The 18,852-nt window shown below is 41.3% G+C and overlaps 1 protein-coding gene across 23 annotated transcripts in view; it reads left to right on the top strand.

Annotated features, from left to right (window-relative positions):
* The window catches only part of TNS3 (tensin 3), a 229,485-nt gene that overhangs the window by 77,443 nt on the left and 133,190 nt on the right, over window positions 1-18,852 (top strand). For 11 of the 23 annotated variants that reach the window (XR_004357506.1, XM_032690225.1, XM_032690242.1 and 8 more), the window contains one exon: window positions 11,024-11,062. The exons of 1 other annotated variant lie outside the window; for it this stretch is intronic. Coding sequence is in view for 11 of the 22 variants with exons in the window: in XM_032690225.1 (XP_032546116.1) it covers window positions 11,024-11,062 (39 nt within the window). In the remaining 11 variants the exon portion in view is untranslated. Of the gene's footprint in view, window positions 1-7,390; window positions 7,574-8,206; window positions 8,281-8,775; window positions 8,896-9,978; window positions 10,188-10,224; window positions 10,859-11,023; window positions 11,063-18,852 lie in introns of those variants that run through there. 11 more of the 23 variants (XM_032690279.1, XM_032690302.1, XM_032690357.1 and 8 more) reach the window with 9 other exon arrangements.

Here is an 18,852-nt window from a genome sequence, read left to right as displayed (position 1 = left end):
TAGCTTATTCTTGGGACACATCTCTCTGCTTATGATAGGAATGTATGATCTGTAGGAATATTTAGTTGTCCCACCACAAGGCTTTCACTTAGCTCTCTGTCTTGGGATACCATTTTTTTTCCTATCTTTTGCTTTTACTCTGTCTGTTAGGTATAGAGCTGAGTCATTGAAAGTTGTCATCCCATGACTGTAGCCAGACTTTGTCCTTTGAAGTCTGGGAACGTGAAAACCAGTTTCTATCTTCTGTCTTGTGGGAAGAGTGAAAGCTAGAGGGGGAACCTCTCGACCATGTTTTTTTTGACTTGTTTCTTGTATGTTAATTCTCCCTCTTGAGAACTGACTGATTTTATTAAGTGTGTAAGCAAATGCTTAAATTCTCTTAGAATCAGTCAGCATATTTACTGGAGTCTTTGGTTGAATCAGATGTGATGCAGCTTTATGCTTTTGCATAAATTATTTAATCTGTGCAAATTAATTATTAATTCCTTAATTCCTTAAGTTATCCTTTATTCAACCTGGAAAATATTTTTTTTATGCTTAAGCCAAAAAGACTCTTTACATAATACACATTGAATCTTAGCAAGTCTGAAATGATGTTTCAAGAAGACTAATAACCTAAGCTCTATGGTTTTTTCCAGTTCCAGTAAGATTAATTTATTTACGTTTGATTCAGCACACTTCCTCCTTCAGCTTCAATAAGCTGTCTTAAACATCTCAGTCGAGTCCAAATTTAATCAAAGCTTCAGAATTTTATATTATTAGACTAAAATACTTGTTTGGACTAATTTCCTGTGCTGTGCTGTGCCACTTGAATGCTGGTAAACCAAGATCAAACAATTCATTACTTTAAAATTCTGTAGGTGGGTTTTTTTTAAAGAGAGAAATGACATATTTATAATATGTTTTTAGCATTTTTAAATTTATAAACCTACCAAAATTATTTTAATCATAAAAGGTATAAACTCTGACTTGGCACTTTGTCTTCTGTTTTTCTCAAAGGCTGTTTTTGCTAATTCTTTCTTGTCTAGGCATTTGTGTCTGAGAAAATATAATTCTTCCCTTCACACTGTTCTTCTTTTTCCCTTAAACTGATTAAACTGTTGATGATGGAGAGGATTGAAAGGAAGCTCCCCACTACCCCCGAAGTTCCTTGTGATACCCTAACTTTTTCTTTCTTAGTCTCTTTTAACAGTCTAGGAAATATGAACATGATTGCAGAAAAATGCATAGAAATAAACTAAAACTTAACTTGATTTAATATAAAACACGTGACTAGCAGCAGTATAGAAGGGAGAATGAAAGTAATCACAAGCATAAAAATTAGCAAGGAGCGATAGTTGGTTTTATTAGTTGGTTTGTTCGGTTTGTATTCTGAAAATAAAGAACTTCTACCTATCTATATATATCTGCATATATAGACACATTAATATTGGTCACGTGTTTTTAGTCTGGAGATTTAAAGCACAAGCTGTCCTGGGTCTCAAACGTCTCTGTTGGCTTTTGTCACTTGAGTACTTCCTGGACAGGTTTGTGAATAAACCTTGTGCTTTCTTGGAGCAGGCTTGTTAAGGTTGTGCAGCTGGGCTCTGGCTCTTGCAGTGGATGAGCATGAAGGCAGATAATTTTACCCTTTGAAGAATGAGTTTGGTTGGGTTTTGTTTTATTTCAGTATGGGTTCTCCTTTACCCTTCTTAGATTTTGGGCAAAGGGAATCAAGGATTTAAATGAAAACTTTTGTTTTGTTGTTTTCGGGAGAGAACTGTGTGAATGAACTTCTGTGATTGACACATTTCTCTGGAAATCCATAAAGCCAAACACATTCAATAAGGCTGAAGACTTCAAGAATTTTTTTGTTTAGAGGCACTGTTTCGCATGAATATTGCCATGCATGGAACCCTATTAGTGCTGCCTGGCATTGGGATGAAATGAAAATGTTTGCAGTTGAAGTCCAAGGGATTGCTGTATGAGTTTTGTGATTGACATTTGTAGCTCATATGAAGTCTTCAATGTTTTTAGATAAGAACTCTCATTTAGACTTAGTTTCAGATAGCTGGCTCTTGTTGTGCAAGACCTAGGTGGAACATGTATACTTTGAGGTTGGTTTGTTTCCTTGCTGATTTTCATTAAAAATAAATAAATCTGTTGGCAAGGGGAAAAGAGGATAAGATTATATTAGTGAGAGAAAGAAACAGCAAAAAAATTTCTGCTTTTTCCTCCTGTGCCCTATCCTGTTCTGGCTGATTTTGGGAAGGATCTGTTTATTACTCCAGTTATTTGCTGACTAGGTCTGATCATTTTGTATAGATACAGGAAATCTCACACAGGCTTGCCATCTAACTTTTAAAAATGATTTATTTATTATTATTATTATTTTTTTAAGAGAATTAGAAAGGCATTTGTTAGCCCTTGAAGGTAGGATGAAAGAACCTAGGACTGATGCATTTTACATTGCTGCTACTTGGAATGCTTCCTTAGATCATATTACATATCTCGTGCTATGTTTGTCTTTGGGAAATGGGAATCAAGTAGCTTACAAGAACATACCAATCCTTTCTTATTGAGTTTCTGTTATAAAAAGTTGTTTGCCCTTACTGTACATTAGACTCTTAGCTTCTATTCAAGAGGCACTGCCTTTGCATCCACTATTACAGCTAAAGGCAATAGCAACATCTTGAAGGGTACTCTGAACATCAGCAGTGGCTGTAATTGGGTAGCAGGCAAAATGCACTGGGCCTCAGTGATGTATAGCATTTTACACCATTGTTGTGCCATATTATTTTACTTTTACTGTGTCATACTATATTGCTTTTGCTGGGTATTTTGATGAAGTGTGCATACTCATGAAACTGGTTGAATTCCTTCATGCAATATTGCATCTCAAAGTTAAAGCCACCTGAGCCGTACATTGCCTTACTGTCTTGATAAAAGATTGGAAACCGAGGTACAGACGTCATTATGAATAACCACAATTTTGTGGAAACATAATGAGAATATTACCTGTTTTGAACATTATGAGCTCCATCCCAGAAGTTCTGACTGTTTTGTATCAGCAAACTGAAGTATCTAAGCTTCATTAGAATTTTCTTTTACTACTTCTGTGTGGTAACACAGCATTTCATGGTATTTTACTAGAAATTATTTCTAAAAGGCTCCTTCTCTTGTCTTGTTCTGTCTTGCTGAAGGAAGCATTTAAAATACCTCCCACAGTTAAAGCATAATAGAGCAAATTCAGTCTTAGTGAAAGCCATCTGGGAGAACTAGTTTTGATGATTAAAAGAATATGTATTTAAATGTGTCATTCTGTACCCTATTCTTGCATTATGTCTTTTCTGAATAGCTGGAAAATTGAAGATATGTTGGGAATATAAATGTTTAAGACTTTGTTTTAATGTATTTTGAGAGGAGAGGAGAGAAATTTGTTAAAATGAGAGCTATTGTGATATAAGAAAGTCAGAAATAATGCCATAAAATTCAGACACTTCCTTTGTTTTCATGTCAACCTCCAACAAAGTGCTCTCAATCTTAAAAATGGGAAAATGGGGGCCTTCTAGAGGGGACCCCTTCTTTACAACATGAGAGTACATTTTAGTGGGAAAGTGAAAGATTCCTGCTTGGTTCACAACCCTTTGGGCTACTTTAGTGTCCTTTGGCTTGTTGAGCAGTGTACTCCCAACAGTTTTTCCAAAGGTTTTCTATAAACTTCATGCTGGAGAGGTCACTGCCTCTTTGACTTGACTCTTGCAATCCTTCTGTCACAGACTGAAACCAAGCCTGTGCTAAATTGCTCTGTGTATCTTAGTATTGCCTGATGCAATTCCTTTTTGTGATTTAATACATTAAAGCATTGAAGGCCTTAGGGAGATGCAGAGTGTTGTAGGAGCAGCTAAAGAAGAAGAAGAAAATACTAAAGCAATAATATTGTGGTCCTGAGCTAGCTAGAGCTAAGATTAGTCTGCGTGTGAAAAGAATCGCAAGGTCAAGCTGGAAAGCTGCTTGAAGCATGGTTGTTCTCTGTGGCTGGGAGAGTCACATGGATGTATGTGATATGTGAGAGATAAGAAACACCTGGCCTGGCTGGGGAGTTTGGACCCAGAGTCAGCTGAGAGCCTGTGTATAGTTATGGAGCAATAAAGTTACAAGAGGGTTCTACCTGGACAAAAGTCTGTCCCACTTGAATTCATTTGCCACAAGTGGTGCTGTAAATGGTGCCCCATGTGCCACAGAGTGTCATCCTGCAGATGGATGGGTTTCAACTGTAGGGAAATAAAGCAAAAAACTGAAACCACCCCCAAACTCATTACTTTACAAACAAGCTTGACACATGACTTCTGCTTTCGTATCTTTCTGTGATTTGAGTGGAAAAGAATGACATTGCAGACTTCTGGTGTTCTTCTTTACCACATGCCCTTCTTCCCTGTAATATGTATCAAGAGAAATACACCTCTGCCCCCCATTTTAACCTATGTTTATAATTTATATATTGCTTTAATATCGTTAATATCTTATCTTTAATTCTTTCCTATCATGGGCGGCATCTATATGTCCTAGATCTTAGGGGTACACTGGATGCTGTGAAACCTGTGGGCTGAGCAGTGGCCTCTGCAGTTTGTTATGACAAAGCTCCTATTTCATTCTCCTAAAACTTCTGATACTTTTGACTCTGTGCTGCTTATGACCATAGGACCATAATGCCTGTAGTTCTTATCACTATTGCTCAGACGTTGGAAGCCTACTGAAAGCCTGAGAAATCAGACCGATATATATGTTATAGGTCCAAAATTCTGAGGTACCAGGTCTAGTGCACAGTTCGTTTCCATTCAAGAAAATCCAATCCATACTGTAGCTTGTTCCTTTGGGAGTGGAAAATATTGGTAGAACTGTATCCCCTTTGTTTCCTGGGGCCCTCCCTGTCTGGTAGTGTTGCAAATTTTGTTTGACTTTGCAAATGAAGAATGTTTTCTCATGGGGATTATACCAAAAGAAGTAGTCCTAGTGTCGTGAAAGGGTAACATAGTTCCCTGAGGAATGTATACTTCGTTAAGCTTGGAGAGGTCAGATCTCATACAAAGAAAGCAGAAGTCAAGTCTCTCAAAGATGTGTACAATTGTCAAAATCAGGATTATTTTTTTTTAGCTGAAAACACTGCAAAGCAAGACATTTTGAGCAAAGATATTACGCTTTTACACTCATTTGCGTCAAATAATTTCAACCTACTTTATAAACCTCTTTAATCCGTTACACAGATTAGCTCAGGAGGGACAGTAGCTAGCATTTACAGTTCAAATTGGCAAACTAAACCGCAGTGCAGAGGGCTAGCGCAAAGTCCAGTAAAATCTAGTTTTAGGATCCTGGCTCCTGCTAGCTGTTTTAACCCCTGTTAGCTACACCCAGGTTCTGACCAAGTTTATTTTCTTTTGCTTCTGAACTCTTTTGGAGCAAATCTAGTGAACTGATAAAGGAAGAGGCTTCATCTCTTGTTTACAGTTATCAAGAGAAACTTACCCATTTTTGCTTCTAGGAACCTCCTATTTCATTGGAGTTTGGAGTTGTTTGTTTGTTTGTTTGGGTTTTTTTTGTGTGTGTTTTTTTCTTTTTTTTTTAACCCTTTTCCCAAATAGCCAATGCAACAAGTGTCTTTGCCCTATATGTGTTCTTTAAAGAGTTGAACAACTTCAGTGATGTAGGTCAGGACTGTGACATAGCAAGATCAAAATATCACAGCATGGAAGAAAGCCAGACTTTTAGATGGCTTTCTATATGTGAACAATACATTTCTGTATCTTGGGATAACTGCATTCCTAGTTACTTGTGAAAGATTCCTTTTCCTTCAATGAATTAGTTTGAAACAGCTTTGTCGTTTTGTAGACAAAGGGAAATGTGAATTTTTATGTATATAAATACGTTAAATTTTGAAAACCCTCCTGAAGGCACGTAACTTTTAATTTCAGGTGCTAATTTCAGACATTATTTCATAAGGCATAATCCCAAGTCTATAGCTGCATTGAAGCTCAGCTGATTTTACTGTATCTTATCTTTTTTCTTTTGGGCAAACAATTGTATCTTGTTTATTAAAATATTCTACTGACTGCAAAGTGCTTGTTCTGTTTCTACTGTATTTGCCAAGTCTTCCTTTAAGGCTGCTGTTTTCAATGTATCCAAAAAATGCTTAATTTGAAGAGGAAAACTTGGTGGGTTTTAGGCATGCTTTAGAGCTATTCTGTCTGGCATGAAATACGGAGGCTACTTGATATCTCCAGGACAAATGTCTGAGTTAGATGCTAATATTACACAATGGGAGATGGTCTATTTAAAAGAACAAACAAACAAAGCTATTGTAGTTTTTTATCTCAAGTTAATATCCTCTCTGTGTCCCTTTTTATCCTAGAATTTGAATTTACATTTTTCATTTTGTCATGCTGCAGTTTGTATCTTTGAGAGCACAGAGTTACTTGAAGATATACTGCACTCAATATCCTTTAGTTTGTTTTCTAAGTTAGTAAGGGAATTTATGGCTTGGGTGTTTTGGGACAAGAGGGACAATAACTGACAGACATGCCAGAAGAAGAAAACTAAAGAGAAAAATTTCTTACATTTTCAAGACTTAACTCCAAAGTTTTAGATTGAAAGAAATAGCTAAGTGTTTGTGTTTAAAAAAAAAAAAAAGTGTGTGTGTGTAAATATATATATATATATATGTATATAAAGATTCATATTAAATATGTCCATGAGCTTACCATTTGGGCTCCTCACAATCATCTGTGCAACATCCAGAAGGTCTCCTAACATAACTAACTTTACGTTATTTGCAGGATGTCAGTGGCTTCAATTTGCTGCTCTTTTCACCCTTTCTCATCAATTTTGTAACATGGTTAGTAGTGAATTAGTGATCAGGTTTTTTAGTAGGTCACTTTATATATTTGGTGAAGATTCCTTCACCTGCACATCCTTTGTGTTACATATAACCTGTGGCATGCATGCCAGCATTTCTTACTTGATAAAACTGTAGCTCGGAAGAAAGTGATGCATTATAGCCAAGTGGTTAAATTGCTTTTGCAATTTTGAGATTTGAACTTTGAAATGTGCTTTTGGTAATAACTGGCTCATTCTTTGAAGATGGTTCTGCCTCTGAAAAATCATGTACGTTTTGCAAAGAGAAAATTAAAAGGAAGGAAGATAAAAATGAAATATGCATTTAGGAGTGAAAAATGCACCGAAATGTCATTACTGGATATCCCAGCAAATGACCTGTTGCAATGGGGGGCACTGTTGTGTCTCTGTTACAGCAAGCGGGGACAGGTTTTATTTCCTTAGTGCCAGATATCCTGCCATTTGTTGACTTTTTCATTTGAGTTAACATTTATCTCATGTTAGTCAGTTATTCATTAACTGATGTGACTGGTGTTACACTCATATGAAGAAAAATTACCCGCAGATTCATTGAAGTCAGAATTCTTCATCAAAGAAATTTGTTAAATCTTTTTCCATCTGTATGGTATGTTTTTAAACTAAGGCTTGATTCAGGAAGTATCAGACCAGGAAAATGTTTTCATATTTGCTGTGTATGCAAGAACAGGTACTTTGTCTTTCAAATATGTGCTTGATTATTTGTGAATAGGTTGATAATGTGCCTATATGTGTGTATGTGCCAGGCACTGAAGAGGTAACTATTTTTGAAAATAAGCAAGGGATTCCTATATTCTGACATTGCTTGTTAAGATGTGAATGTACAGAAGTGCAGAAGCTAAATGCACCTTGATTGTGTGTAACTATGAAATATTACACTAATGTGTATCCAGTACATTTCTTTAAAAGAATAAAGAAACAATTGAAAGCTGACAAACCAGGTTATTGTAAATATCTCTAAGATTAGCTGTAGCTTCAACTGGGGGACCAGAGAAGTCTTTCTGAAGTTTGTTTTATGCAGTTGGCACACAATGTGTAACTTTTTAAACCCATGAATGAGACTCTTACGCTCCATTTTCTGTCCCTGCATTGTTATTGAAGTCTTGCAGTCTTGCTTTTCAGCTCCATACTTTTTCGCTAAATGCTAATTTCGTAGCATGTCTCAAGCCTTTGGAAACGAGGAAAAAAGTTGGAGCTACTCACATATCTTCAGTGTAGGTTGTTTGGATGTTATAATAGCCTCTCTGTTATCTTTTAATAAGTTAAAAACTCTTTTGCTTTTAACCTGTGTCTGGATTAACAGTGGAAGAATTTGCTGCAACTGCTCATGAGAACTGAAGTTAGATACAATGGATCTTGCCTGTTTTGCTTCATATGGGAAGAAATAATGCTATTTGTATACATGGAGTCAGAGGAAAAAAAAATCAGTGTATCATAGGTGGTTCAATGTGTCTTGCATTGAGTCTTGTAGCTCAAAACCAGTAGCAGAGTATTAAAGTCTTCTATTGAATGATGCATTTTGAGTGCTTTGCAGTTTAGTGACAGTTCAGCATAGTGATAAGTGGTACCGTGCAATTGCAAAGGGATTGTTTTATATACAAGAAAGGGTACTTTGTGACTCTCGTAGTCCTAGAACAATACCATCTAACATGGGAAAGTGCGGACGACACAGAACCAGAAGAATATGGAATTTTTCTGTTATCGATAACGTTAGCTCTCATCTTCTGTATCTGAGATGAGTGCAGTTGGTTAGAGCATGATAAATAATGCCAAGGTTTTTTAGCTTGGATCCCCATATGGGCTTAAGAGTTAAACTTGATGATCCTTGTGAGTCCCTTTCAACTCAGAATATTCTGTGGTCTTCTTACAGCCCAGAGTTGCCTGGCTAAGATGCCATGAAGCTACAGAGATTCTCACTTCTTTTCTGAAGTTCTCGTCCACTGGATGTCCCCAACGTTCTTGTGTCAGAATAAAGGGGATTTTACTTAGGCAGTAAGTCAGCTGTAATTATCAAGCAAATTGCAGCAGAGTTGTGTTTTAGTCAACCAAAGGATAAAAGATATGCTTGATTCCTCACAGGTTTTGATCAATGGAGGGAAGGGAGAGAGCAGAGATTATATTTATGTATGTCAGTAATGACAGTTTTATTCTACAGTGCTTCCAGTTATTAATTACATGAGTATATAGTATCAGTTCATCTGTGCTTTTCCACTGCGCTATCCAGCCAGCCTGCAAACTTCTTTGGGGTTTTTGTTAATTCTCTCTTCTTAGTATAGACAGTGAAAGTAATTGAAATTTCATGTGTTTATCTACTTTAACCTTAGGTGTTGCTAATGAGAACACTAGCAAAACCTGTTTATAAGCAGTGGGTGATCATGTGGTCAGGACAGTCTTTTCTCTGTAGATAGAGATGTTTGCTGCTTGTGATAGTGGTGCAGAGTGCATGTGGCTTTGATTCTTTAACTGTGAATTACCCTGCCTGGTGGTTTGTCACTTTGGCTTGAAAGGAGAATTGGCAGTTGTAATTGAAGGTGGCATACGAAGTTTTGCATGCTGTGTCAGGCAAGAGGTCACAGAGGCAGATTATATCTTTGCTTTCAGCAACAGGAATGCTATCATGACAGCTTAATTAACATCTTCCGTGTTTTTAGTATGGGTGTTTGGTGATACACTAGTAAATCATGAGTGGCAGTTACAAAATGAGCTGCAGAGATGCAGACCTTGGACTTACAAGCCCACCGAGGAGTCAGAGGGTACCGCAGACAAACTTCAAGGGGTTCAATCTGTCTTATTTTCTTTAGGGGTAGTGTGGAGATCATAAGCAGGCTAGGAGTTGAACAATCAATGTGCCACTTTTTTTTCCTTTTTATGAGTATTTGCGATTTAAGAAGTATTGAGAATCAGAGATAGATCTTTTTCATGACTACTTGTGGAGGGAAATGCTATCCCTTCTATGCTAGTGGTTAAAAGCTGGTACTCAGTGTTAAAGCTGGAATAGGTTGTCCTAGTGTAGTCAGGTCTCTTTCTTTTTGTCTGTGCTGCGTACAGGACTGATGCTTCTTTTTGTTCTTGCAGCTTGCTCTGTTGTGTGGGCTGCATCTTCTTTTTATTATTCTAAGGATTATAAATTACATGAGGCATGAGGGCCCTTCTGCTCAGTAAGCCACTCTGTGTACCATGACTTGAGATCTGGCAGGACAGCTCACCAACAGTTCCTGAAAGAAAACTCCTTTGTTGTCCAGGTGTTACCACAGAGTTTCTGACTCCACTCTGCTGGTTGAGAGGTGAGTCTGTCCTGGAGAGCCATTAATTTGAAGGTGAACATATTAAATGAAACAGTTTTCACTGTTTAACTGGGGTTGACCTCAAGGTGCTTGTTAAAGTGAGCATGCACGGTGACTATTACTGAAACTCACTTGAGTGGCGTAAATGGGTGAACCTACAGTTTTCTGACTGTATGTGTGAAATTTGAGGGTGCCTGTTGTATGGGATTGTAGAAATAATCTAACACTTGATTTTCTCTAGTCATCATGTGATCCATGTTAGTCATGCTTTTCCTGGATTTCTTTGAGTTTTGCTTTCTGAATATTCAAACAAGGTGGTTTTGGTTTTTTTTTGTGTGTGTGTGGTGTTTTGGTGGTGGTGGTGGTTTTTGTTTGTTTGTTTGTGAGTTTTTGTTTGTGGTGTTGTTGTTTTCTTTGGGAGCGATGTATACACAATATCTTCATCATAGGAAGTGTTTTAATTTGGAGCCAAACCTCTGAAATTGTGTGAGTGCACAGAATATGTATTCTGCTTGCTCTGCTCAGTTCCAGAACAAGGGTAAGGTATTGGGGATTGCAGAAGTTCCAGATTTCTCAAAAAGCTGAAAAGTTACTTATTAACTAAAACTGAGATGATGATAGAAGAATGCTGAAAAGGATAGAGGAAAGGAGAAAGCCCTCCATGTTTCCCTGTAAGTAAGTAATGCAGCTGAGAGCAGCAGTGGACACTCGGGTTCTGCACCTGGTCTGGCTGGTGACCCTTTGACTCTGCCTGGAGGGAGCTCAATCAATGCAATTGGGACATATTCAAAGGAAGTATCTGTTTTTCCTTACTTTATTATCATTTTTTATTCTAGGTAGTGATACCCTGCTTTTTTCCAGGCAACTATGAGCTGGTAAGTATTTTTGGCACTACTGATATCCATCAAGTTTTATTAGGTTATAGGTTAGGTTATTGTTGCAGTCTGATACATTCTCTTGTTATTTCAGTACTGTGCCATCACCTTTCCTCTCTGAAGGCTTGGCAAATTAAGGGTCTATTCCTGAAGCTTGTTACTGTGTCTTGTCCCATGCAAGAAAGCATAAAACTGGATGTTTTATGCTTTTATTTGTGTTTTAAATAAAAAAAAAAAAGACAACGATTATTTGTTTCAACATACTGATGCCTCATGTCAGTTTGAAAGTACAAGTATTGTAAGATTTGGTTGGGGCCTGTTATTTTTTGTTGAAGGTGGAAGACAGGAAGTTAATCCACACTTAGTCAGGATAGGAAAATTATAAACCTTTTCTGGCTTGCATGACTGAATGTGGTTATTCCAGCTCCAAGGGTAACATGAGTGATGCCTGGAGGATGGGGTGTAACAGTTACTTGTTGAACCAGCATTGGTACCCACTAGTGTCATTACTACGACTAATCAGCCAACAGCTGATGCCCAAGTGTCAGCAAAGAACTCTGTGTATTGTAATGCAACCACTGGCAATTAGGAATCCTGCATCTCACTTCTGCCTTGCTAAGTGAATTGGCTAAGTCACTTTGCATATTTTAGTGTCTTGATTTCCCTTTTGGAAGAATACAGGTAGCGATACTTACTTATTATGAACCACAAAAGTCAAAAGGTGCTTTTTAAAATTATTATCCTATAAAGGAAAGCCTGGGAACCTAAATCAGTATTCTGGTATTATGAGGAATGTGAATGTCAACTCATTGGAGGTCTCTCCTAAATTTGACCCAGTAATTTTATGAATTAACCCACATCAGGGTCTGAGAATCTTGTATGGCATCACTGCTAAAATTATAAATAGAAAAAAACCCCTTTCTTATGTATGCAACTCACAGTATTAGGTGCATACTGGCAACTGCACTTGCTATTTCTTTTGTGTTGTGCACACAACCCGAGTATTGATTCTGGCAGAGGACATTTGTCATTGTGATTCAGGAACAATTTTAAACCTGTGGAGTATGTTACCAGTCATTAATAATTCTGATTGAATTTGGTTTATGTGAAGTGTTTATATAGGGCAGTGCTAATCTGGGCACAAGTGTGACCTGCTGACAGGTGAAGAGCTTAGATGGCAAAAGCGGCCTAACCAGTTCTAGTTTACTAGCAGGGATGTAGACAGAGGTATAGTCAGTCTCCAAATAAAACATTTACTAGTTTTAGGCAGAAGAAGGAGTAGAATTCTATTTAAATTTCTTGCAGGGAAATCTATAGGTGAAATATTTTACTACATAGTGTGCAATGTGTTCTTATTATTGAGAGTGAGATTGAACAGTGTGTTTTGCTTTTGATGTGAAGTGTGGTGACATTTTTAGATTAAGAGTCTTTGTTGTGCACAAGTAAATTTTATCTGTTTAGTGAAGAGTTCTATTGGTCTGAAGGAGCATGATCTGTGATAGCATTAGCTGTAAGCTGTTTTTTTTACAATTTTCGAGTGTAAAATCTTGAGAAGATCAAGAATTGATCTTCTTGAGATTTTTAGATAATAGAGAGGGCAACATCTATCCAAATTAACCAAAACTTTGTGGCATTACAATTTACTGCAGAACCATGGATTTGTCACCATTTATTCCAGCAAGGAATTCCAACCTTTTAGTTTTCACATGAGTAAACAATTTCGTATGCCTGCTTTAAATCAGCGTTGCATATATTTAGCCAGTGTAAAGGCTTCCTGTATTGCTCTCCTTAAGGTGGTTTATAGCAATAACTGTAGTTAAACTCTCCATGACATGTTTGTTGGAAGACTGTTGAAGCCTGATGAAATTCACAGATGTTCTTTTTCTTCAGAACATGGGGTTTATTGATTATTTTCGGCTTGGATGCCAGTTTCCAAAGAGGCCCTTTCTTCCCATTTCTCCCAAAGAGGCATTGTCCTAGTTAGAACAGCTGGGACCGATTCATCACTGGATGGGTGTAGCCCAAAACTGTGTATTCTACAACCTTCCATGCCATTTCCCAGAAACTGTTATCAGTAGAGGCCTGCGAAACAGGAAGATGTTCCTGTCCTCATACCCTTTTATGGAATTCCCCGCTCTGAGGGAAGGACTGAGCATTCCTGCCTGAACTGGAGAATATATAAACTTGGAGTTTCAGAACCTTTTTACCACTTGTGGGATCCAGAGGGGGACTGCAACTCACCGCTGTCAACCAGACTGCAGCTCACCGCTCTCAACCGGACTGAGACCACCACCCTCAACTGGACTGCAATCACTACTTTTGACCAGACTGTAACAGCTCTCCCACCAGCAGGTTTTTTCCCCTCTCCCTTTACTTTGGACTCGGGGGGACCCAAGGAACACCACTTTGTTCATGCCCCAGGGTGCTGGTTTATACATTTGGGTTTTGTGGGTTAAGACCAATTGTTTGTCTGTATAATCGTACTTATTGTATTATTTTATTAAATTGTTATTCTGACTTATAATCTCTCTTTTGAGTTCATTTCCCCTTGCTGGTTAACTTTTAAACCAGCACATTTTTGGCGCACAACATGGGGCATAGAGAGAGAAGTCAGAATCACAATTTCATTTTAAGCATTTGTCTATTTGGATATAGAAACTCCCTGATCACCATGTTGTTTGATGCATTCACGTGGATGTTGTATGTGAGCCTGTTCATATTTCCACAGATGGGGTACTATTTGCCTGTTTTGATGCTCTCTTTAAGACCAGGGAGAGGGATCCAAATTGCTTTACTAGTATACTGTGTTTATGTCGTCATAACATCAGAAGCAGTGAGTTTCATTGTAAATGTGTATTCAGTCCTGTTTGCCTGTCCTGGTTTGGGTTGCTACCTCTGGGGCCTCATTAAAAATCGCACCCAGCCCTTTGGGGGAACAGGGGGGAATGGTTGTTTCCAGCCTCTCACCTCCTTCTTCCCCTTCAGACCTGCTACAACAGTTTTTGAAAATATTGGGTTCCCTTTTGATGTTAAGGATAGCATAATGTTATTGTTAGTGTTGCTTTGTTTGCTCTGTACTGTCTACACCACTTTTAGGGTCAGAACAGGGCCTTCTAGGGAGGTTGTTTGGACACCTGCCCTGGGAGCAGATAATGCTGAGTGGCACAGGAAGTGGGAGGACATCGGCCAGTATTTGGAGAAGTTTTCTCCTCCAATGATCTGGAAATTCACCCCTGAACAACTGCAGGATCCCGTTAGCATGATAAGACTGGTAAAGGAAAAATGCTCTGGCAACTCCAGAGATGGCCAGCTCACAGCACCCTCTGGGCCCTGGCCACTGCCTACCGGACACTACTTGACATGGTACAGCACTGTCAGGGGTAGGAGAGAAGGAGCAAATCCACAGGCACCACGTCCACCCAAACCACAGCTGAGTCAGAGGGAGAAAGAAATGAATCAACCGGCACCGTGTCCACACAAACCATCGAGGAGCCAGAAGAACGACCGAAACCAATAGCAGTCGCCCCTGTCCAGAAAAGGAAATCAAAGACTAAATCAGTCCATATAGCAAATGATGACGAAGAGGCAGGACCTGCACATCCACCGGAGGAGACAGAGCCAGAAATAATCACTCGGTCCCTATCCCTGGGTGAGCTACGTGAGCTCCGGAGAGAGTTCACACGACAGGCGAATGAGTCCATTCTGACCTGGCTGCTCTGAATCTGGGATGCCACAGCTAACGATACAATTCTAGATGGGAGTGAAGCCAGACAGCTGGGATCCCTGTCTCGAGATGTAGTCATTGATCAGGGGATTGGAAGGAGGCAGGAAACTCTCAGCCTCTGGCGGCGACTGTTGTCCCGTGTGAGGGAGAGATACCTTTGCAAGGAGGACCTCCACGTACAGCAAGGACAGTGGAACATGATGGAACAGGGTATCCGGTGCTTAAGAGAATTAGCTGTACTGGAGATAATCTTTTCAGAGGACGAAAGATTCCCTAAAAGCCCAGATGATGTACAGTGCACATCCCAGATGTGGTTAAAGTTTGCACGACTCGGGCTGGAAATGTATTCCCACTATTTAGCAGCGCTGCAATGGAGGGAGGGAGAGGACAAGGTGGGTGCGTTGGTCAGTAAACTCAGGATTTATGAAGACACTGTCACCACCCCATTACAAGCCCACGTCTCATCTGTGGAAACCAAACTGGCCGAACATGTCCGAAGCCTGGAAGAGAAGACTGAAGAGGGACACCAGAACCTAAGAGAAGAAATTAAGGAAGGGATTTTCCATATCTCACCAGGACAAACAAGAGTCTCTGCTATTAGGAGCCAGCGTCCCCCAGCTAAGGAGAGAAGGTACACTCCACGTGGCAATCTATGGTTTTACCTCCATGAGCACGGAGAAGATATGAGGAAGTGGGATGGGAAACCCACCTCTTCCTTAGCAGCCCGGGTACGTGAACTGAAAAGAGGAACAAGTACCACAAGGAACTCTTCAAGGGTAAATGCTGCTCCAGTCTCTCGTGGGCAAGACTCCAGACGGTACAGGAATGATGATACGTCTGATCCTCTTGAAGGGACCTCCAGGTCATACTCACAAGAAGAGCACAATGAGTACCATGACCAGGACTAGGGGTGCCCTGCCTCTAGCCAGGTAGAGGAGAGGGACAATCGAGTCTATTGGACAGTGTGGATTCGGTGGCCTGGCACATCAGAGCCACAAAGATATAAGGCCTTATATCTGGCGCACAATGTACTTTAATGCCATCAAGATATGTAGGGGCAGAATCCATCTCCATTTCTGGGGTAACAGGGGGATCCCAACAGCTGACCGTACTGGAAGCTGAAGTGAGCCTGACTGGGAAGGAATGGCACAGACACCCCATCGTGACTGGCCCAGAGGCCCCGTGCATCCTTGGCATAGATTACCTGAGGAGTGGGTATTTCAAAGACCCAAAAGGACTTCGCTGGGCTTTTGGCATAGCTACTGTGGAGACAGAGGAAATTAGACAGTTGAACACCTTGCCTGGTCTCTCAGAGGACCCCTCTGCTGTGGGACTGCTGAAGGTTGAAGAACAATTGGTACCGATAGCCACAGCAACAGTGCACCGTCGGCAATACCGCACCGACCGAGACTCTGTGACCCCTATACATAAGATGATCCGTGACCTGGAGAGCCAGGGGGTGGTCAGCAAGACTCGCTCACCCTTTAATAGCCCTATATGGCCAGTGCGTAAGTCCAGCGGAGAGTGGAGGCTGACAGTGGATTACCGTGGACTCAATGAAGTCACACCACCCCTGAGTGCTGCTGTGCCGGACATGCTGGAGCTCCAGTACGAACTGGAGTCCAAGGCAGCCAAGTGGTATGCCACCATTGACATTGCCAGTGCCTTTTTCTCCATTCCTTTGGCAGCAGAGGGCAGGCCACAATTTGCTTTCACTTGGAGAGGTGTGCAGTACACTTGGAATCGACTGCCTCAGGGGTGGAAACACAGTCCCAGCATTTGCCATGGACTGATCCAGACTGCACTGGAAAAGGGCGAGGCTCCAGAACATCTACAGTACATTGACGACATCATTGTATGGGGGAATGTAGCGGGGGAAGTCTTCGAGAAAGGAGAGAAGATAATCCAGATTCTCCTAAGAGCTGGTTTTGCCATTAAATGGAGTAAGGTCAAGGGACCTGCTTAGGAAATTCAGTTCCTGGGAGTGAAGTGGCAAGATGGACGCTGCCTAATTCCAACGGAGGTGATTAACAAAATAGCAGCCATGTCCCCACCAACCAGCAAGAAGGAAACACAGGCTTTCCTAGGCACTGTGGGCTTTTGGAGGATGCATATCCCCGAGTACAGCCAGATTGTAAGCCCTCTCTACCTTGTGACATGGAAGAAAAATGATTTCCAGTGGGGCCCTGAACAACAACAAGCCTTTGAACAAATTAAACAGGAGATTGCCCATGTGGTAGCCCTTGGGCCAGTAAGGAGAGGACAGGACATGAAGAACGTGCTCTACACTGCAGCCGGGAAGAATGGCCCTTCCTGGAGCCTCTGGTAGAAGGTGCCTGGGGAGACCCGCGGACGACCGCTGGGATTCTGGAGTCGGGGATACAAAGGATCTGAAGCCAGCTATACACCAACTGAGAAAGAGATCCTGGCTGCTTATGAAGGAGTTTGAGCTGCCTCAGAAGTGATCGGCACCGAAGCGCAGCTCCTCCTGGCACCCCGACTACCAGTGCTGGGCTGGATGTTCAAGGGAAGAGTTCCTTCTACACATCACACCACCTATGCCACATGGAGTAAGTGGATCGCTCTGATCACAGAGCGAACCCGGATAGGGAATCCTAATCGCCCTGGGATTCTGGAAATTATCACCAATTGGCCCGAAGGTGAGAGTTTTGGACTATCCTCTGAAGAAGAAGAGGAGTAGGTGACACGGGCTGAGGCCCCACCATATGACAAGCTACCAGCAGATGAAAGGCGATATGCGCTCTTCACGGATGGCTCCTGTCGCATGGTAGGGACAAACCGAAAATGGAAGGCAGCCGTGTGGAGTCCCACACGGCGAGTTGCAGAAGCGACCGAAGGACAAGGTGGGTCAAGTCAGTTTGCAGAGCTTAAAACCATTCAGTTGGCTTTGGATATAGCTGAACGAGAGAAGTGGCCAAGACTCTATCTCTGCACTGACTCATGGATGGTGGCCAATGCTCTGTGGGGATGGCTGGAGCGATGGAAAAAGGTCAACTGGCAGCGCCAAGGGAAGCCCAACTGGGCGGCAGAGATATGGTAGGACATTGCTGGCTGGGTAGAGAAGCTGAGTGTAGGACATTGCTGGCTGGGTAGAGAAGCTGAGTGTGAAGGTCGGTCACGTAGATGCTCATGTAGGCAAGAAACGGGCTACTGAGGAGCATCATAACAACGAACAGGCGGACCGAGCTGCCAGGATTAAAGTCTCTCAGGTAGATCTGGATTGGCAGCACAAAGGAGAATTATTTCTGGCTCGATGGGCCCATGATGCCTCCGGTCACCAGGGGAGAGATGCAACATACAGATGGGCTCTTGACCGAGGGGTGGACTTAACCAAGGACATTGTCTCACAGGTCATCCATGACTGTGAGACATGTGCTGCCATCAAGCAGGCCAAGCGGGTGAAGCCTCTATGGTATGGTGGACGGTGGTCGAAGTACAGGTATGGGGAAACCTGGCAAGTTGACTACATCACGCTCCCCAAAACCCGCCAAGGCAAACGCTACGTACTGACCATGGTAGAAGGAAGTACTGGATGGCTGGAGACATACCCCGTGCCTCATGCCACTGCCCGGAATACCATCCTGGGCCTTGAAAAACAAGTCCTGTGGCGACACGGCACCCCGGAGAGAATTGAGTCTGATAATGGGACCCATTTCAAGAATGGCCTCGTAGACACCTGGGCCAAAGAACACGGCATTGAGTGGGTGCATCATATCCCCTACCATGCACCAGCGGCTGGAAAAGTTGAGTGGTGCAACGGACTGCTGAAAACCACCCTGAAGGTACTGTGTGGGAAGACTTTCAAACACTGGGAGCTGCATTTAGCAAAGGCCACCTGGTTGGTCAACACCCGAGGCTCCATCAATCGAGCTGGCCCTGCCCAAGCAGAACTTTTGCATACTGTAGATGGAGATAAAGTCCCCGTGGTGCATATGAGAGGAATGTTAGGGAAAACTGTTTGTATTAGTCCCACCTCAAACAAAGGCAAACCCATCCGAGGGATTGTTTTTGCTCAAGGGCCTGGTTTCACCTGGTGGGTAATGCA

The sequence above is a fragment of the Chiroxiphia lanceolata genome, chromosome 1 (assembly GCF_009829145.1).
Source record: "Chiroxiphia lanceolata isolate bChiLan1 chromosome 1, bChiLan1.pri, whole genome shotgun sequence".
Taxonomy (NCBI): Eukaryota; Metazoa; Chordata; class Aves; order Passeriformes; family Pipridae; genus Chiroxiphia; species Chiroxiphia lanceolata.
Note: the sequence above shows the minus strand (reverse complement) of the source record. Positions and strands in the feature narration are given on the sequence as shown.